This window comes from Dipodomys ordii, unplaced genomic scaffold, assembly GCF_000151885.1.
Source record: "Dipodomys ordii isolate 6190 unplaced genomic scaffold, Dord_2.0 Scaffold102, whole genome shotgun sequence".
Classification (NCBI taxonomy): domain Eukaryota; kingdom Metazoa; phylum Chordata; class Mammalia; order Rodentia; family Heteromyidae; genus Dipodomys; species Dipodomys ordii.
This window is the reverse complement of record NW_012267318.1, coordinates 6,367,633-6,384,689: the sequence shown is the minus strand read 5'-3', so window position 1 is coordinate 6,384,689 and position 17,057 is coordinate 6,367,633. Positions and strand designations below refer to the sequence as shown.

The 17,057-nt window shown below is 41.2% G+C and overlaps 1 protein-coding gene across 1 annotated transcript in view; it reads left to right on the top strand.

Annotated features, from left to right (window-relative positions):
* The window catches only part of Stard13 (StAR-related lipid transfer (START) domain containing 13), a 114,304-nt gene that overhangs the window by 87,800 nt on the left and 9,447 nt on the right, over positions 1–17,057 (top strand). The window contains exons 6-9 of the mRNA XM_013027324.1: positions 139–312; positions 1,455–1,614; positions 11,856–12,054; positions 16,398–16,608. Coding sequence (XP_012882778.1) covers positions 139–312; positions 1,455–1,614; positions 11,856–12,054; positions 16,398–16,608 — 744 coding nt within the window. The remainder of the gene's footprint in view (positions 1–138; positions 313–1,454; positions 1,615–11,855; positions 12,055–16,397; positions 16,609–17,057) is intronic.

Sequence of the window (17,057 nt, the reverse complement as noted above, 5' to 3'; positions counted from 1 at the left end):
TCAGTTCCACTTGCTTTGTGATTTTCTTAGCTGATTTCTTGAGCTCTGTTTCGCTACTTCTGCACAAGGGACATCTTGTGCTTCCCAGTAATCAGTCCGCAGAGTGACTGTCCTCTTCTGCCCGTCTCTCTGCCCAAGGCGACTGCGCTGGAACAGTTTCCAGCTCTCACACCAGCCTCAGCCGTCCCCAGCATCGCCTCACATCAGCAGCCAGACAGCCGGCCAGCTGAACCTGCTCCAGCGCTTCTCTCTGCTCCGACTCACAGCCATCATGGAGAAGTACTCCCTGTCCAACAAACACGGCTGGACCTGGTATGTAGCACAATCATGGAGCCTAGCTGCCCATTCAGTGCTAAGTGTGCAGCTGTAAAATCCTCAGGGTTTACCCTTCAGCATCTGGGGAATACACTCTTGCCTGCAGTGCCCTCTCTCTGAAAGGCACACACATAGTTCTGCTAGCTTTCTGCCCTGTGGGCAGCTCAGCTCAGCCTGATACAGCCCATGAGAAATTCTGCTTGCATTGTAGCTCTCAGTTGGTTTCTGGGGAAGGCATTCAGGCTCGCAGAAAGCAAAAACTGACAAGTAAAGGGTGATTAATTGTGAACAGGGGAATTAAAAATAAACTTGCCATAAAATAATTCTGGCAGTTTGCAGAGAAACATCTGTCACTTGTACCTCCTGGCCCCATACAGAACTCACTGGGTAGAGCACTGATTTATTCAAAGAAGGTTTAATTCTTCAGATACATGTCTGTTTTTATTTCCCTGGTAAAAACAAAATGGGAATATGCCATAAACCTTAGTAAAGAACTGACAAAGGTATATGTTGGAACTTATATATGGAGCCTACTGTAGGTTGTAGATTTGAAAAAAAAGGGTAGGAAACGTACCTCATGATTATCCTAAGCTGTATATTTTATATATTAAGAATCAATGGTGCTTTTATAAAAAATAGTTTAGAAGGCCCTAAATTGCCCAGTCAAATCAATATATACTTGCCTCTTAAAAATTCCCTGCATAAAATAGGGCTGGCTCTAGAAAACTAAGCACACAGCCACAAAGTGTGATCCATCTTTTCTCCTCTCATTTCTCTTCCAACCCCAACCAGATTTCTTCTTCATAAGTTTTACATGTGTTTCCTTTTCTCCAAAGTGTTTGTCACTTGAGAGATGTGTCCATCGCAGCACAACTGGAATATTGTCCCCCTTGACCTGAACACGCAGTCACAACTGCAATGTGCACACATGAATCATGCTGTCTCATAGACATCACACGTAGGCAAGAGCCACGTGTCGCATTGCCATAGGCTGATTGATGTGGAGGGAAAGTTGAATTCTGCCTCTGCCTGTGGGGGTGTTCCAACAGGATGGTGGCCTCCCTCTCGCTTGCTTCTAACACCTCTCCCCACAGTGTGCCCCCACGGACTTTGCATGACCTGGTTTCTGTGAATTGTAGGTCTGTCCCAAAGTTCATGAAGAGGATGAAAGTTCCTGACTATAAAGACAAGGCTGTCTTTGGTGTTCCTCTCATAATCCACGTCCAGAGAACGGGACAGCCCCTGCCTCAGAGCATTCAGCAGGCCCTGAGATATCTCCGCAGCAACTGCCTGGATCAGGTATGGCTGGAAATTGCAAACCAGGACTTGGCTTGATTGGAGGCCAGATTGAGCCCCGGGACTGTCTGATATCAGGCAAGCCATACCATCGTGAAAGTGAAGAGCACTGTGATCTCTGTGTGTCTGAATGTAATGTGACTGGGAGTTACAGCCCTTTGAAGCTCTTTGAGTCTGTTGTGGTGTTGCCTACTTCAGTGACTGGGCAAAGTTAATGTTAATAGTTTCTACCTATGATGTCTGATTTACATTACCTAGAAACTGAGAGGTCAAGCATGGGCTACATTTCCTTTCTGTCTTTTCTTTTGTTTATTTGGCTAGTTGGTTGGTTTGTGTGTGTGTGTGTGTGTGTGTGTGTGTGTGTGTGTGTGTTTGTGTGCGCGCGTGCGCTCGCGTATGCGCACGCACACGCTCCTGTGCACCAATCAGTACAGAGACTTGAGCTCAGGGCCTCATGCTCTTGCTTGGCTTTTCACTCAAGCTGGGTCTCTACTACTTGAGCCATGCCTCTATTTATGTCTTTTTACTGATTAATCATAAATAAGAGTCTCATGGACTTTGCTGCTCTGGCTAGGTTTGAGCCTAAGTCCTCAGATCTCAATTTCCTGAGTAGCTAGGGTTACAGGCATGAACCACCAGAACCTGGCCTATATATTCTAAGTATTGTCTCACTGCCACCACTGACTTCACAGCATTGTTTCATCTCTGTTGGTTTTGCAAAAGAAAATATTTGATTTTTATGTCTCTTTTTAAAATTACTTTTTAAGCAGCACCATGACTAGAAAAACTTAAACCAAAGACAGATATATTTGCATTTTAATGTGTAAATAAAATATGAAATGTGTAACATCAGCTAAATCAAACATCCCTCATCTAAGAAAATTGATTACAAGCTTACCATAAACAAAAATTTCAGAAATTACTTTCTACCCCTGGTATATTCAAAGGACCACCATAATGGTGGGCTTGAAATTTTCCTATAATTTACAAAACAAAGCTTATGTCCCTCCAAACTAGCACTCTTTTATTTCTTAGACATTCTATATAGAATAAAATCATATTCCTGCTTTACAAATTGCAACCATGAGTGGTAGTGAGAATATATTCAGGCAGGGCTGGGAAGGTGGCTCAGTGGTAGAGCGCTTGCCTTGCATGCTCAAGGCCCTGGGTTCGATTCCTCAGCACCACATAAGCAAAAAGAAAAAAGCCAGAAGTGGCGCTGTGGCTCAAGTGGTAGAGTGCTAGCCTTGAGCTGAAGAGCTGAGGGACAGCGCCCAGGCCCAGAGTTCAGGCCCCACGACCAGACCCCCCCCCAAAAAAAAGAATATATTCAGGCAAATATTTTGAGATGGTCTCTGTTCTCACACTCTGTAATGATATGTGGAAGATTTGTACCAACCTGGAACTATTTGCACTTTTTATTAGATTTTTTTAATTGAGTTTTGTGCCATGAGCACAGTGAAAAGGAATAAGCGAAGCTACATAAACTCAAAAATCTTGGCTATGAAGGCATTAAGGAGACAGCCAAACTGAGACCACACTTGAAAACAAGATGATCTCTGGATGAATCAAATACAAGTTTTCAGTGGAGCAAAATACCACTTAAATCGCTATTTGACATCATCTTTAATTTAACTGAATATATGATCTCCTTGGACCTTTCATATGTAAAGAAAATATAAATACACATTTTTGCATATTTGAGTGTCATATGAAGAACACGGTGACCACGATTGTTTGTTGTTGCAATGATAGCTGTTTGGGCTTTGAAAATTATTTTGATTGCCTGCCCCCCCTTCTGTTTTATACTTTTCTGTCATTTCCTTATTTTTATTTTATTTTAGTTCATGTTAATAGTACGAGGGTGTGAACTCAGGACTTCATGCTTGCTAGGTAGGTGGTTCTTCTGCTTGAGCCATGCTGCCAGCCTTCCTGCCTCTTTCCTATTCTTCAGTTGTCCAACATTAATTGATGTGATAACATCCCAGAACATTAAGCCATAGAATCTGATTACTTACACATAATTGGCTTTTGTTTTGTTTAGGTACTAGGGCTTGTACTCAGGGTCTTGGTACTATCCTTTTAGTTCTTTCACTGAAGGCTGGTACGCTTGAACTACTTGAACCACAGCTTCATTTCTGGTTTTGTGATACTTACTTGGAGAGTAGAGTCTCACCCACTTTCCTGCCTGAGCTGGCTGCAAACTGTGATCCTCAGATCTCCATCTTCTGAGTAGCTAGGATTACAGGCATAAGCCACCAGTTCTCAGCTTCTTCACATAATTGTGTTATATTGTAGAGGTTCTACCAAGACATAATTGTATTATATTGTAGAGGTTCCACAAAGAATACTCATGAATCAAAGTTAATGTCCTAAGATGTTTTACTGAGAGAAAAAGTTCACAGAGATATATTTCAGTGAATAGTTGGGAATACCCACTCTGATCTTATTTCTAGTGTTAAAAGTATTACAACCATACCCTTTCATGTTGAATTTTATAGCTCCAATTATATTTTATTGGTTTGTTGGTAGAGAGCTCAGATTGTGTTTTGTGAGGGTAGCCTTTTAGTGAGACACATGTTTTTTTCAAGGGTTCTCAATTTTTGTTAATGTATATTCCAGCCTTGCCTCCTTCATGGCTCGTTTTCGAAGTTTTGGCTCTGTCCTTCAACAAGCACAGATTACATTTGTTTCTAAATCATGGCTAGTTAATGCTTTGTAGCCAAACCCCTCTCAGAAGAAAATAGTGTTTGTTCAGGAATGCCTAAAGGAAATGTAGTCTTTCTATGCCATCCCTTTAGTAATAACCTTTCTTGACTGCCTGGCACAGGTCAGACAAGCATCCTGCATGTTCTGCTTTCATTATTTATCCACCCTCACCTCCATCCTGGACTGTGCTAACATCTAGCTCAATGCTGGAGCCGATGTTGCTTGTAAATGTCTAACTGCAGAGTCCATGTTTATATCCACAGCCTACTACTGCACTGTTAGAACTGCTTTTTCCCAGTGGACTTTAGGGTGATTACCGACTGACTCCAGAGCTGAGGAACAGGTTAGGAAGTGGACCCATATAATTCATTGAGGAATCCACTTGAGATTTGTTAATGATATTGAATATTGTGTGAGTAGTGACCTTTTCTAAGAATGGGAGGAAAACATTTTTTTTTCTGCTCTGGGTCCAGCATTTGAAAACAGTATATATTTCTTTTGGACAGCTGGACTATGCTTTATATTAAAGATAACAGGCACATTCAACTAGGTGTGTTTTCCTCTTTGTATTGGCTGCTAGAAAGTTTAGAGCTAAATATTTATTCTACCTGTAGTAAATACATGTACTTTTTATGGCACAAATTCTTTGCCAGCCTATTCCTAGTTGTAGCTACCATTTCTACTTTTATTTCCCTTTTACTATGTTCTTACCTGTTACTTTTAATTGTATCTGTTGTATTTCATAGGCCATTATTAGTTACCCTAAATGCTTTCTTGAACAAGTTTGGGTATAAAGAAATGAGCTGAAATACCGACATTCAGTTCCCCACTAAAGAGTGGTATAGAAACCATCCCTTCCCCTGAAGGTCCTGGATTTACACCAGTGTCATTACCATAAGTAAGTACAGGTGCCAGTGGCTCATGCCTGTAATCCTAGCTACTCAAGAGGCTGAGATCTAAGGATTGCAGTGCAAAGCCAGCCCAGGCAGGAAAGTCTGTGGAGATTCTGATCTCCCATTAATGATCAAAAACCAGAAATGGAAGTGTTGCTCAAGTGGTAGAACTCCAACCTTGAGAGAAAAACAAAAAAAAAAACCAAAAACAAATGAGAGTGTGAGGCTCTGAGTTCAAACTTTAGTTCTAACACACACACACACAAGCACATACACACACAAACACACACACAAAGCCGAAGCTGTATTGAGAGCTGAAAGTCATATAAACAGAATGTGAGCCTTCAATCCTCCTCAATCCCTGTTCACCAGTATATTCCCAGTGTCCATCTCAAGTCCCTAGTAATCTTTGAAATCTGAGATTCCTGTGCTAAAAAGCTACAGGAACAAAGTTTTGTAGGAAGAAGTTTCCATTCAAGGGCATAAATACTGATTCTAAATGTAACAAAGCTGCATATGGCCACATTTCTATTGTATCAGTCCCAGAAAGAACCTATAGCATGTCAAAGGGACTTTCACTGCTTTAATCCTAGCAGCATTTCCCACCTTGTCTGTCAGGTATAGAAGACCATGGCCCAAGACCACCCCCGCTGGTTCCAATGGGAAAAAAAGTGCTAATAAGAAGGAAATAGGGGAAAACTAGAGAGGGGGGAAAAAATAAAGAATCCAAGAAACTTGGGCACAGATAAAGACAGTCCTAGAAAATTAAGCTAATGAGTCAGAAAAGAGAGAGGAAAAGGGAGAATGAGAAGAAAGCAAATGAGGAGATGGGGAGATGGGTGGTCTATCTTTGCTGACAGCATCTCATTGGAATTGAAGAGATTTGCCATTCCATCCCAAATGGTAGAAAACCAGACTTCCAATACCTCCCTCTAAACCTACACCCTGGACAAGAAGCAAGATGTGGGGAGATTCTGGCCTTGATCTCTGAAAGCCAAACTTTCTGCAATGAGCCAGTGGGGCCCCTTCCCTTTTTTTTTTTTTTTTGGCATGCTAAGCATTCAGTAGAAGCAATCAGCAACAGACAGTTGAATCCAGCCCACAGAGCCCTGAAACACTGCCAGCATTTCACCTCCCACACTCCCCAGTACAGAGCTGTTCCTGTACAATGAAGCACGGTGCATCTATCCATTCGCATCCTTGCAGATGGCTGTAGCTGAAATGAGGAAGTTTTAGCCTTCAATTAGGAACCATTTGTATTCAGACGTAGCAGTGTGGGAGAGGAGCCTTCCTTGCTTTGTTGTCTGCACTTTTAGTTCTGCCCTAAATCAACTGCAACCAGAAGTGTAGGTTAGACCCGGCTCCTGATGAATGTGAAGCCACTGCCATAAGTGGCTAAACCTGCACTGCTCGAAAATCAGAACCCGCCATGCGCTCTGCTTATGAATCGCTTTCTGAATAAAGCCAACCTTTCTTCATTAGCTGAGCACATTTCTAGAGAAGAGGAAATGGAAGTCCTGATAAACATCATTAAGCCCTGAAAAGATTAGCATAAACAGGATGCCAAGAAGGAGATTTAATATTATTTAGATGAAATTTGAATTCTAATGCAGCACTCATGCCCAACTGCTCCTTCTAATGGAGCAAGTCCTTTTAAAAGCCTAATAGGGCTGGGAAGACATTCCATTCTCAGTGTGAGAGTCCTTACCCGCCAGGCTGGCCGCCTGCTCATCACTTTGCCTACCACCTACTTCAGATAGAATGACTCACATCCTGGGGCTGTCTGGTTAAATTACACCTTGAGCCCATCGCTGGGGGTTTAAGTAGAAGCTGATGGGGAGAAAGAAAAGAATGAAACTAAAGGGTACAAGCACTCTTTGTACCCTTAAGTGAACAGAGCACAGACAAGAGAGAGGTCTATGAAATGGATTTTGTATTCCTGGCCACCACTGTTACCCTTTTAGAGAGTTATATATTAGCTAGGCTTTGAAGACAGATGAGGGCAGGACCTTCTATATAATTTCTATCAGTTATTACCAAGAACTTCAGAACAATGCAGCAAAGTGTTTAACTAAATGTAGGGAGTCCTGTGTGACAGGGTAGGCCACCCAAACACTAGTGACAGACACAGTGGCAAAGCAAAGTCATGTCACCTTTCTTTGGGTCTTGCTCTCCTGATGCTGAAGGAGCCAGGGTTCAGTCTCATCAGCAGTGCTGAGGATAATAAGTTTTTTCAAGTCTCAAGGTTTTGACTTAGAAGAACATGTTTAGTCAAAAATGCAGATTTTATTTCTGCACTGAAATCTTTTTGAAGGAGAAATAACTATTGGCAATGAGCCACCTATGTGGACAGGTGATGTTGTATGGCAGGAAAATGGAGAAGCTACATTTTGAGAGGTCAGATCTTGGATTCTTTTTTTTAAAAGACCAACAACTGCATGGTAGACTCCTGTCTCAAAGGCCAGCAGTCAGCAAATAAACTTAACACTGTTAGGAAACTGGGCCATGAAGGCCAGAGAGGAAAGAAAGAACAAAAACAATACCAACAAACCAATTCAGCTCCAGTGGTGACAGGAGAAGAGACAGGACACAAAACACAAACACGGAGACACAGGGCATGGCATAATGGCACCTGAGCTGGTCCAGGCCTAGATAAGGCAGGTCAGGGGGCAGGGTTACAGGAAACTGGAGTCCCAGCCAGTAAACTGACAGGTTTAATAACCTGCTATCCAAGTCCCTGCCCTGGCCTCCAGGCATTTAGGCTTGCCTATCACCTGGGAGGTAGGGGCTTTACCTTCCCCTGCCATGCAAACAAGATGCCAGACACTACCATCCACCACATAGCCAAGATGGCTCCGGCCAGACCCGATCTCCCTATTTCAGTAGGAGATATTTACCTCCACACCATAAGTCCAGCTTACTGTGTTCAGGTGCCGTCTACTGCAATTCACAGATGTCTCACCCCAAGTGTCTCAAGTATTAGAAATTCCATCCAGGGAAGGGGTGCTGGGGTTCCAGGTGGTAGAATGCTAGCCTTGAGCAAAAGAGCTCAGGGACAGCACTAAGGCCTCAAGTTCAAGCCCCACAACTGACAAAAAGAAAATCCCAAATAGAAACAGGAACAAGAGTCAGAAAACAGGATTGGTCCAGGCCTACTTAATCATCTGCTCATCCATATGCCTAGACTTACTCTCTGAAAACTGTTTCATTCCTTCTCTCTCATCCATCATCCCTAACCACTACAGCTATAATCTGGTCTGGTTTGAGATCACCTTTCTTTTATTAGGTTTAAGAAAGAAATTTCCTTCTGGGCTTTCCACAGAAATGTACAGAACACACAGATATTTCCATATCCCCCCCCCCCCCCCGCCGCCCCCAAAGATGAGAGCAGGGCAGAAAGGTTATGGTTAGAAATGTGGAATAGAACAAATAAATTCCTGACAACCCCTTTGGACATCCTGTGAGCTCAAGTCAGAGGAAGCAGCTCAAAGCTTGCAGCTGGATAGCTACAGACATGTCAAACATCATTGAAATGAAAATATTTGCTGAAATAGGAAAGAAATTTGGAAAGTAAAAATACAAAGAAAGCATTGTTGAGATGTAGGTGTACACAACCATCAGAATGGCCTCAGATACAGAAATGGCCAGACATATTGGATATATTGCCTATAGACACAAAGTAATACTTTTCTGCTGTCTCAAAAAAAATAAGAATTCTCAAATGGAATAATACTAACTCATATTAAGGTAAATATTTGTGAGTCACACTTCAGAATTCACCTTTGGGGGCGTCAAAATCCTGAGAACTTGTCCACAGAACATCTCTGTGGTGTACAAAGTTCTGGGCCTCCTTCCAGAATTTAAATAAAGAAATAAATCCAAGAATGTAAACAAATCAAAGACGTCTCTCACTTCAATAATCACCCATTAGACATCTTGAATCTTTCTTCTGACAACATGTGCTTTCTTCCCATGCACTTGGATACAATTTCAAGTAGTTAACATACAAAAGAAGATAAATGTTCTATAATTCTTCATAAGGAATCATCTAACTGTGGCAAAGTTTTAACATTTTTCTAGACATCCCAAACTTTAAGAATTAAAAAAGAAAGTAATTAACATTTTAAGTGACAATTTGCCTGACTACCCTAATCTGTGGAATTAGGATGATAAGCCTTGAAATGCAAAGGAGTATTGCTAAGTATTGGCCACAAAAAGTAGCAGTGTATGATTACCCCTGTGAGCCAATGCAACCAAGATTTTAAAAAAGAAGAAGAGTAGTCTCTATGGCTTGGAATTCTTCCCTTGCTGTTGCTGCGATTTAAAAGAATTAGGGCTGTTCTCATTTATAGCAACAATCAAGAAAAGCCTTCCTCAGACACTGGACTCCGACCAAGGCCCAAAATGTGAACTTGGCACACAGAAGGGATGGTGAGACAGCTTTGCTCATGTTATTTCTTCCTGCATAGGAAGAACGTTGGTGACTCTGGTAACACTGTCTACTTGTCAAGTCACCCAGGAACAGTTTTGCTTTACGTGGAGAAGTAGGCCAAACAGCAAGCCCATGCCGAGTGAGAAGAGAGGAATACTGAGGGTTGAAAGACTGACATATAAGCAACTTGGTATACTACAGCTGTTTTAAAATGGCAGACATTTAATCTAAGCCAAAAATCTCAGGGCAGCCCAGTTCTTTTGATATAAGCAAGTTGAGGGTGGGGAAGACTACTTGAGGGTCTGAGCTTAACCTACCCAAACCCTGGAAAGATCTTCACTGTATTTGAGGAGAGGAGGGCAGTACTGGGGCTGAACTCGAGGCCTAGGCATTGTCCCTTAGCTTTTCCAAAAAAACTAGTGTTCTACCATTTGAGCCACAGCTCTACTTACAGCTCTTCTGTAGTTAATTGGAGACAAGATTCTCACAGACTTTCTTGCCCCAGCTGGCTATGAACCACAGTCCTCAAATCTCAGCATCTTGAGTAGCTAGAATTACAAGCATGAGCCACTGGCACCTACCTAAGATCTTCATTCTTTCAATGAAGCTCTGCTTACTTTACTCATTCCTCTTATCTTTTTGGTGTCTTATAGATCAGTGTTGGTTCAAAGGAAAGAGTTTAAGTCCTATGAATCAAAAGAAAGTAATGCAGTTTTTGGCTTGATAGTAGTTAAACTGTACATTTGAATCCTAAAAAGACAAGGAAGTGATACAGTAATGTCTTTTTTTTTAAAGCCACTAGAAAATACATAGTCTAACCTGGTGGAGTAGTACATGCTAGACATAATATGAGAAGCATAACACTAGGGCCTAGGATTTCAGAGAATAAAAAGCAAGCAACTTAAATCAAGTGGGCCACCATTGGCTCATGCCTATAATCCTAGCTACTCAGGAGGCTGAGACCTGAGGATCACAGTTTGAAGCCAGCCTGAGCAGGAAAGTCTATGAAACTCTTCCTCTCCAATTGCCCAACAAAAAAGAAAGAGGTGAAGTAAGCCAGGCCCAAAGAAACATAGGTCCCATGGTTTCCCTTATATGCAATAACTAGTATATGTCTGAGACAAACAAAAAGGTCAGATAAGTTGATGTTAAGTGAAATGATACCCAAGATAAGCATTCAAATGTTTTTTTTTATTTCTTGCGATTGTTTCCAACATATTTATAAGATGATTTCTTTGTTGCTTTGTATGTCCCTCCCCCACGGTATAACCCCTGCTTTCATTGTATTTGATTTTGGTATAAATTGTGGAGGGGAAGGGAAAAAACAAATCATTTAAATAGGAATACAGGTGGACCCATTGCAACAATGAGATGTACAAGGGATGGGAAGGGGAAACAAAGGAGGAGGCAACAATGCTTGATACGAAATGTATATATTAATTTGCCCATGTAACTGTAACCCTCCTGTACGGTATTTTCACAATGCAAAAAAAAAAAAAGAAAAAAAGAAAAAGAGAGTACCAGTCTTGAGTGAAAAATCTAAAAGCCAATACCCAGTCCTCAAGTTTAAATCCATGCACACACACACACACACACACACACACACACACATCAAAACATGTGCTTATAATAATGTTTTGTTTCATGGACACATATTGTATAGACTTCTTACTCAAAGAGGCAGTAAGTTATGGTTGGTTGCTTATCTGGGATCTTTCCATCATCGAATAACTTTCACCAAACCACCTATTGGTCAACTTGCTCAAAAGTACCCAGGAAAATAATAAACAAAGAGCAGGGAATTTTGTCTATGTTGTTCACTAAGGACTCTTAGTTTATAAGAATGCATTGTATATAGTGGGTACTTAATCACTACTTGTTGAATAAATAAAATAATAGCGTCGGCAGTGTGATGAGATTTTGCAAGTCATAGTACATGTCCATGAATGCTTTCTCATTTAATCTCTACTACAGCCCTACATGGTGTAATATTATTATTATCTACATCTTACCGGAGAGAAAGTTAGTGTTTGTCTTCTGCCTAAAGTAGCTACTCTAGTAATTCAGGATTTGCAAGCTAGATATAATCCTAGTTCACTGAGCCATGGCCCCAGGCTTTCTCATCACACCCAAGGTGCCACACTTAAAGAAGAAAGTATCAGGAGAGAGGTGATCTAGCTAACACATGCTGTGTCTGTGTCTTATTGCAGGTGGGTCTTTTTCGAAAGTCTGGAGTAAAGTCTCGAATACATGCCCTCCGTCAAATGAATGAGAATTTTCCTGAGAATGTCAACTATGAGGACCAGTCTGCTTATGACGTAGCAGATATGGTGAAGCAGTTCTTCCGGGATCTCCCTGAGCCTCTCTTCACCAACAAGCTCAGTGAGACTTTCCTTCACATCTACCAGTGTAAGTAGGAGTAACAACTGTCTTCTCATCCAAGCCTTAGAAACATCCCTGTAGGTAGAGTTTTAATTTTACAAGTAATACAGGAATCTATAAAGAAGTTCATAAATGTGATCATTCTGTTCTCTTCAGAAGTAACCTTTTTCACAGTTTGCTATGGAGATCACAGTAAATTTTAGCAATTGAATATGTCTTTTTGATATCAAAGAATTCCTTCCTAACAGGGTTTTGTGTGAGACCTCAAAGTAACTTAAAAAGTAAGCATTTGGGACCAGTTCAGTGATAGATGTTCGCCTTGTATGTGTGAGGCCATGAGTTCATTTCCTAGCATCATGAAAGAAAAGAAAAAAAAGAAGAAAAAAAAGTAGCTTGGGCTGGTGGCTCACAGCTATATGGCTACTCAGGAGGCTGAGATCTGAGAATCTCAGTCTGATGCTAGCCTGGGCAGGAAAGTCCATGCGAGTCTTATCCCCAGTTAACCAGAAATAGCATTATGGCTCAAAGTCGTAGAGTTTGCCTTGAGCAAAAGAAGCTCAGGGACCCAACCCATACCCTAAGTTCAAGCCCCACAACTGACAAAAAAAAAAGCAAGAAAGAGAAGAGGGGAGGAGAGAAGAGGAGAGGAGAAGAAAGAAGGAAGGAAGGAAGGAAGGAAGGAAGGAAGGAAGGAAGGAAGGAAAAGGAAAAATATCAATGTTTTCCTGAGACTAGTAAAATGACTGGAAACAAAAAGGCAAATATACTTTAATTGGTGCAAAGGAAGCAAACCGAATCAATACTTCAGATTAGCACAAGTAATTTTTGTTTTTACTTGAACATATTGAACTGATATTTTTATATGTGTCAGTACTTCAATTCAGGGCCTGGGCACTGTCACTGAGTTTTTGTGTTCAAGGCTAGTACTCTACCACTGAAGCCTCCATTCTATTTGCAGGTTTTTGATGGTTAACTGGAGGTAAGTGTCTCACAGACTTTCCTGTCTGGGCTGGCTTCAAACTGTGTTCCTCAGATCTCAGCCACCTAAGTAGCTAACATTACAGGCATGAGCCACTGGTGCCCAGCTTTTAACTGATTTTCTAAATCAATAGTTCCAAGCAAGGCCACTACAATTATAATAATCACAGAAAACAACAATTACTAATTTAAAATCCTATCCTGCTAAAGACAGCTGTAATGAGGGATGTTAGAAATAAGTATGTGAATCTTTCCATACATGATAACATTAGGGCTTTTTGTTTTCCTAACTGGATTCCCAGTTCTTTAGAAAAACATTTGACTGGTGGACTTTGATTTTACAGTAAAAATGTGCCAAAAATGGGCCAATATGTAGGCTTGATCAAATTTGAAGATCCTTGCTGTAGGGAATTCTGTCTTAAATGTTAAAGAATGTATAGGATTACAAATTCAAAAGTGATTTTTTTAACAAATACCACTTGCAAAAACAAAATAGAACCCATTGCAACAATGAGATATATAAGACATTATGTCGGAAAATGAACTTTGCAACTTTGGCATGGGGCATGAGAAAGGATGGGAAGGGGAAACAAAGGAGGAGGCAACAATGCTTGATGAGAAATGTACTCATTACCTTGTCCATGTAATTGTAACCCCTCTGTACAATATTTTCACAATTAAAAAATGGGTAGAGTAAAAAAAAAACAGAATAGAGTGGTGACCCATTAAATAAACATTATTTTGTCAAAGTGAATAGGCTAACTTGAATTAATGATCTTCACTGCTAAAGCCCAAATGCAAAGTATTCATAATGGCATTGCTATGAGCAGTGAAGCTCCACTTTTTTTTTCAATTAACCTTCCCTTATGGTTTAGCAATACCACATACAAGTCTTTACATATAATCAATTCTTGGATTGAAGCTGACACTAGTCTAAGGCTAAAGATAGATTATACCCACAAGGTAACTGTCTTTGGTGCTTTCTGAGACTTAAAACCAAGAAGCCAGATCAAAGCAGGGCTTTCTTTTAGCTAAGCAAACATTTACAGAATGGGGCTCAGTACAGGGTGCTGTGCTGAGTATTGCAGAGCATGTGGAAGTGTGAGACCCACTCTGTGCTCACCAAGATCATACAAATGAGGGAAACAATGCCTGGATGAACAATTGCAATGCATGATGGGAGGAAGTCCATTAAAAGGTTACAAAGACAAGCCCAGTGGGGCTTAAGATGGGCAAAGAGAATGTGGAGGAAGTGCCAGCTGTAGCTAAGTTGCATAAGGAACATATTTTGGGTGAAGCAAATTGCCTGCGCATATGTGTCGGAGGAACTGTCCTGCAAAGGTGACAAATGTACAACATGACACCAAACAACACTGAAGAATGTGCCATACAAGGGCCATACAAAAAGGAGCTTTGCAAATTAGGGTAAGGGGTTTGAGCTGCCAAGCAGTTAAGATACAACCAAACATTCTCCCCAAAGAATTATTTAAACAAATAGACATTTAACTATCTCACATGACAAGAAATCTGGAATTAAGCTATTCCAGTGTTGGGTAATTCTGCAGCTCAATTATGCCAGGGTAAAGTCAGGTTCTCTTGACTTTCCCCCTGAAGTCACAACATGATTGCCACAATATATAATTATCTTGTCTTCACCAAATCACATTCAAAGGGCTTCTTCTTGGGTGTATGTCCTATTTTAGCAGGAAGATAAGTCTTAAAAGGAGCTCCAAGATATTCTCTCAGTCCTATCAGCCCAAAATGATCTTATCTTCTCCCCTAAACCAATCAATGGAAAGAAGAAAGAGATTCCATTCACACTCTGAACAACTCGCTTGCTCCTCTGTTTAGATGTTTCTTTTAAGCCAACATGATTCATCTCTGGAATGAAGGGAGGGGCTCATTTTCCTGAGTTCATTACTGCCTACTCTTGAACCAAATACATGTTTACTTAGTGACAAAGTGGGGAAGAAGGGACATGGAGTAGGTAGCCCAGCTTGTACCTGCCACAAGGGCGGAAGTGACTCAGAACTGCTATTTTGATCCATGAATCTGGAAATGGTGAAAGGGTAATTTGGGGTAAGCAAGAATGGAGGCCTATGGCATATTGACTGAGGTTCTGGTTCACCTACTATAAATATTTTATGTATTATTTATTTTAATTCCTTGAGTACATTGCCATTGATTATGCTATACACCATTAACTATACCCAATCAGAATTTTTCAGGGATGAGAGAAAACATTAAAAACAATTGGAAGGTCTAACATGTCTTTCATACCTCAAGCACATTGTGGCACTTCCTGAACAGTACAGATCATATCTCTTTTTTGTTTTTTGTTTGCGGGGGATTTTTTTGCTGTTACTGGAGTTTGAACCCAGAGTCTCACATTTGCTTGCTCTGCTGTTGCTCTACCACTTGAGCCACATCTTCATCCCTGAGTTTTGCTAGTTATTTTGGAGATAAAAACTTCATGGACTTTTCTGCCCAGGTTACCCTAGAACCACAATCCCCTGGATCTTAGCTTCCTGAGTAACTAGAATAACAGATGTTAGCCATTTGCACCTGGCTTCAAAGAATACAGTATTTACTCCTGAACTGCATGATTGAACCAAACTTAAATGATCATTAAACTAACCCAGCCAGCAAAATTCAGCACCTCATGCCCACTTGCTGTGATTTTTCTATTTAGTTAACTTCTTATTGTTGGGCCATTTTCCTCTTAAGCTTGTATAACCAGTTCTTATCACTACCTCCCTCAAGGAGAATAGGACTGGGCAGGACCCTTTCTCCATATCTCTGGGTTCCTCTTTTCCCCCCAGATAACCTTAATTTCCATGATCCCAGGATTATACGCCATTGAGCCTTCATGCAAAGTCTGAACCAAGCCTTGATGACCTGAAGAACAAGGCTTGGCCACCAAGGCTGGTCCTTTAAGAATAGCTAGGACATCCAGACAAGCCCACCATTTACTACTCACCATTAATTGTGTTGTGTTGGGGAAGCAGTCCTAAGAGGTACTTCTGGAGCTGTCTTAAGGAGATAACAAGAGAGAAGCCATCCCTGGTTCCCACCAGAAGAGGGGAAACAGCAACACAGGAGCAATCTGATTGCTCAGAGTATGTGGAGCCAGAAGGGTGGTCTTACTTTCTTAGTATAACTATGGCACTCACACAGACTGAGGGTTCTAGGGTTTGAGAGATGGGATTCAAGCTCTACCTCTGTCTCTCAGGTAGCTGTGAGGCCTAAGCAGTTATTTCTTCATGCCATCAGATACTTCAGTTGATGTCTCTGAATGTTTCTGTCCAGGAAGTAGAGCTTTTGAACTCTCCTGTTCTCTCTCACTGGCTCTGCAATGTGCTTCTAATGAGCTGGTGACTGCTTTTCCTCAGATGTCCCCAAAGAGCAGTGGCTGCAAGCTGTGCAGGCCGCCATCCTGCTGCTGGCCGATGAGAACAGGGAGGCCCTGCAGACACTCTTGTGTTTCCTGAACGATGTCGTGAACTTGGTGGAAGAGAATCAGATGACGCCCATGAATCTGGCTGTGTGCCTGGCCCCCTCCCTCTTCCATCTTAACTTATTGAAAAAAGAAAGTTCTCCAAGGTAAGTTTTCCTCAGTATTGATAGCTTCCCCAATATCTCAGTATTGGTAGTCTCCTCTCCTTAATCCATTAAAGAAAAGAAGAAACAGAGCTGTTCACGTGCTGGATTTCCACTGGAGGGTTTCCTAAGCACCTATTTTTATATCAGGATGTGTTCCAAGGAAATTTTATTCATAGGCCTCGGATTCATAGAATCATAAGGTAGCATTGAAGGATGTCAGTTATGATCCAGAAATTTTGGCCAGGGGAGTAAGAGGAGCAGAAGAAGGGGTGCTTTGTTTTGATGATAGGCATAGGAAGAAAAAGGAGGAGGAGGAGGAGGGAGAAGGAGAAGGGGAGAGGAGAAAGAAGAGGAAAAAGAAAAGTACATAAAGTAGTATTTTGCAATCCTTGGTTTTAAAAGCCTGTATTTAAAAACCAAGGTGGTTTCAAACTTTAGGGAAAAACATA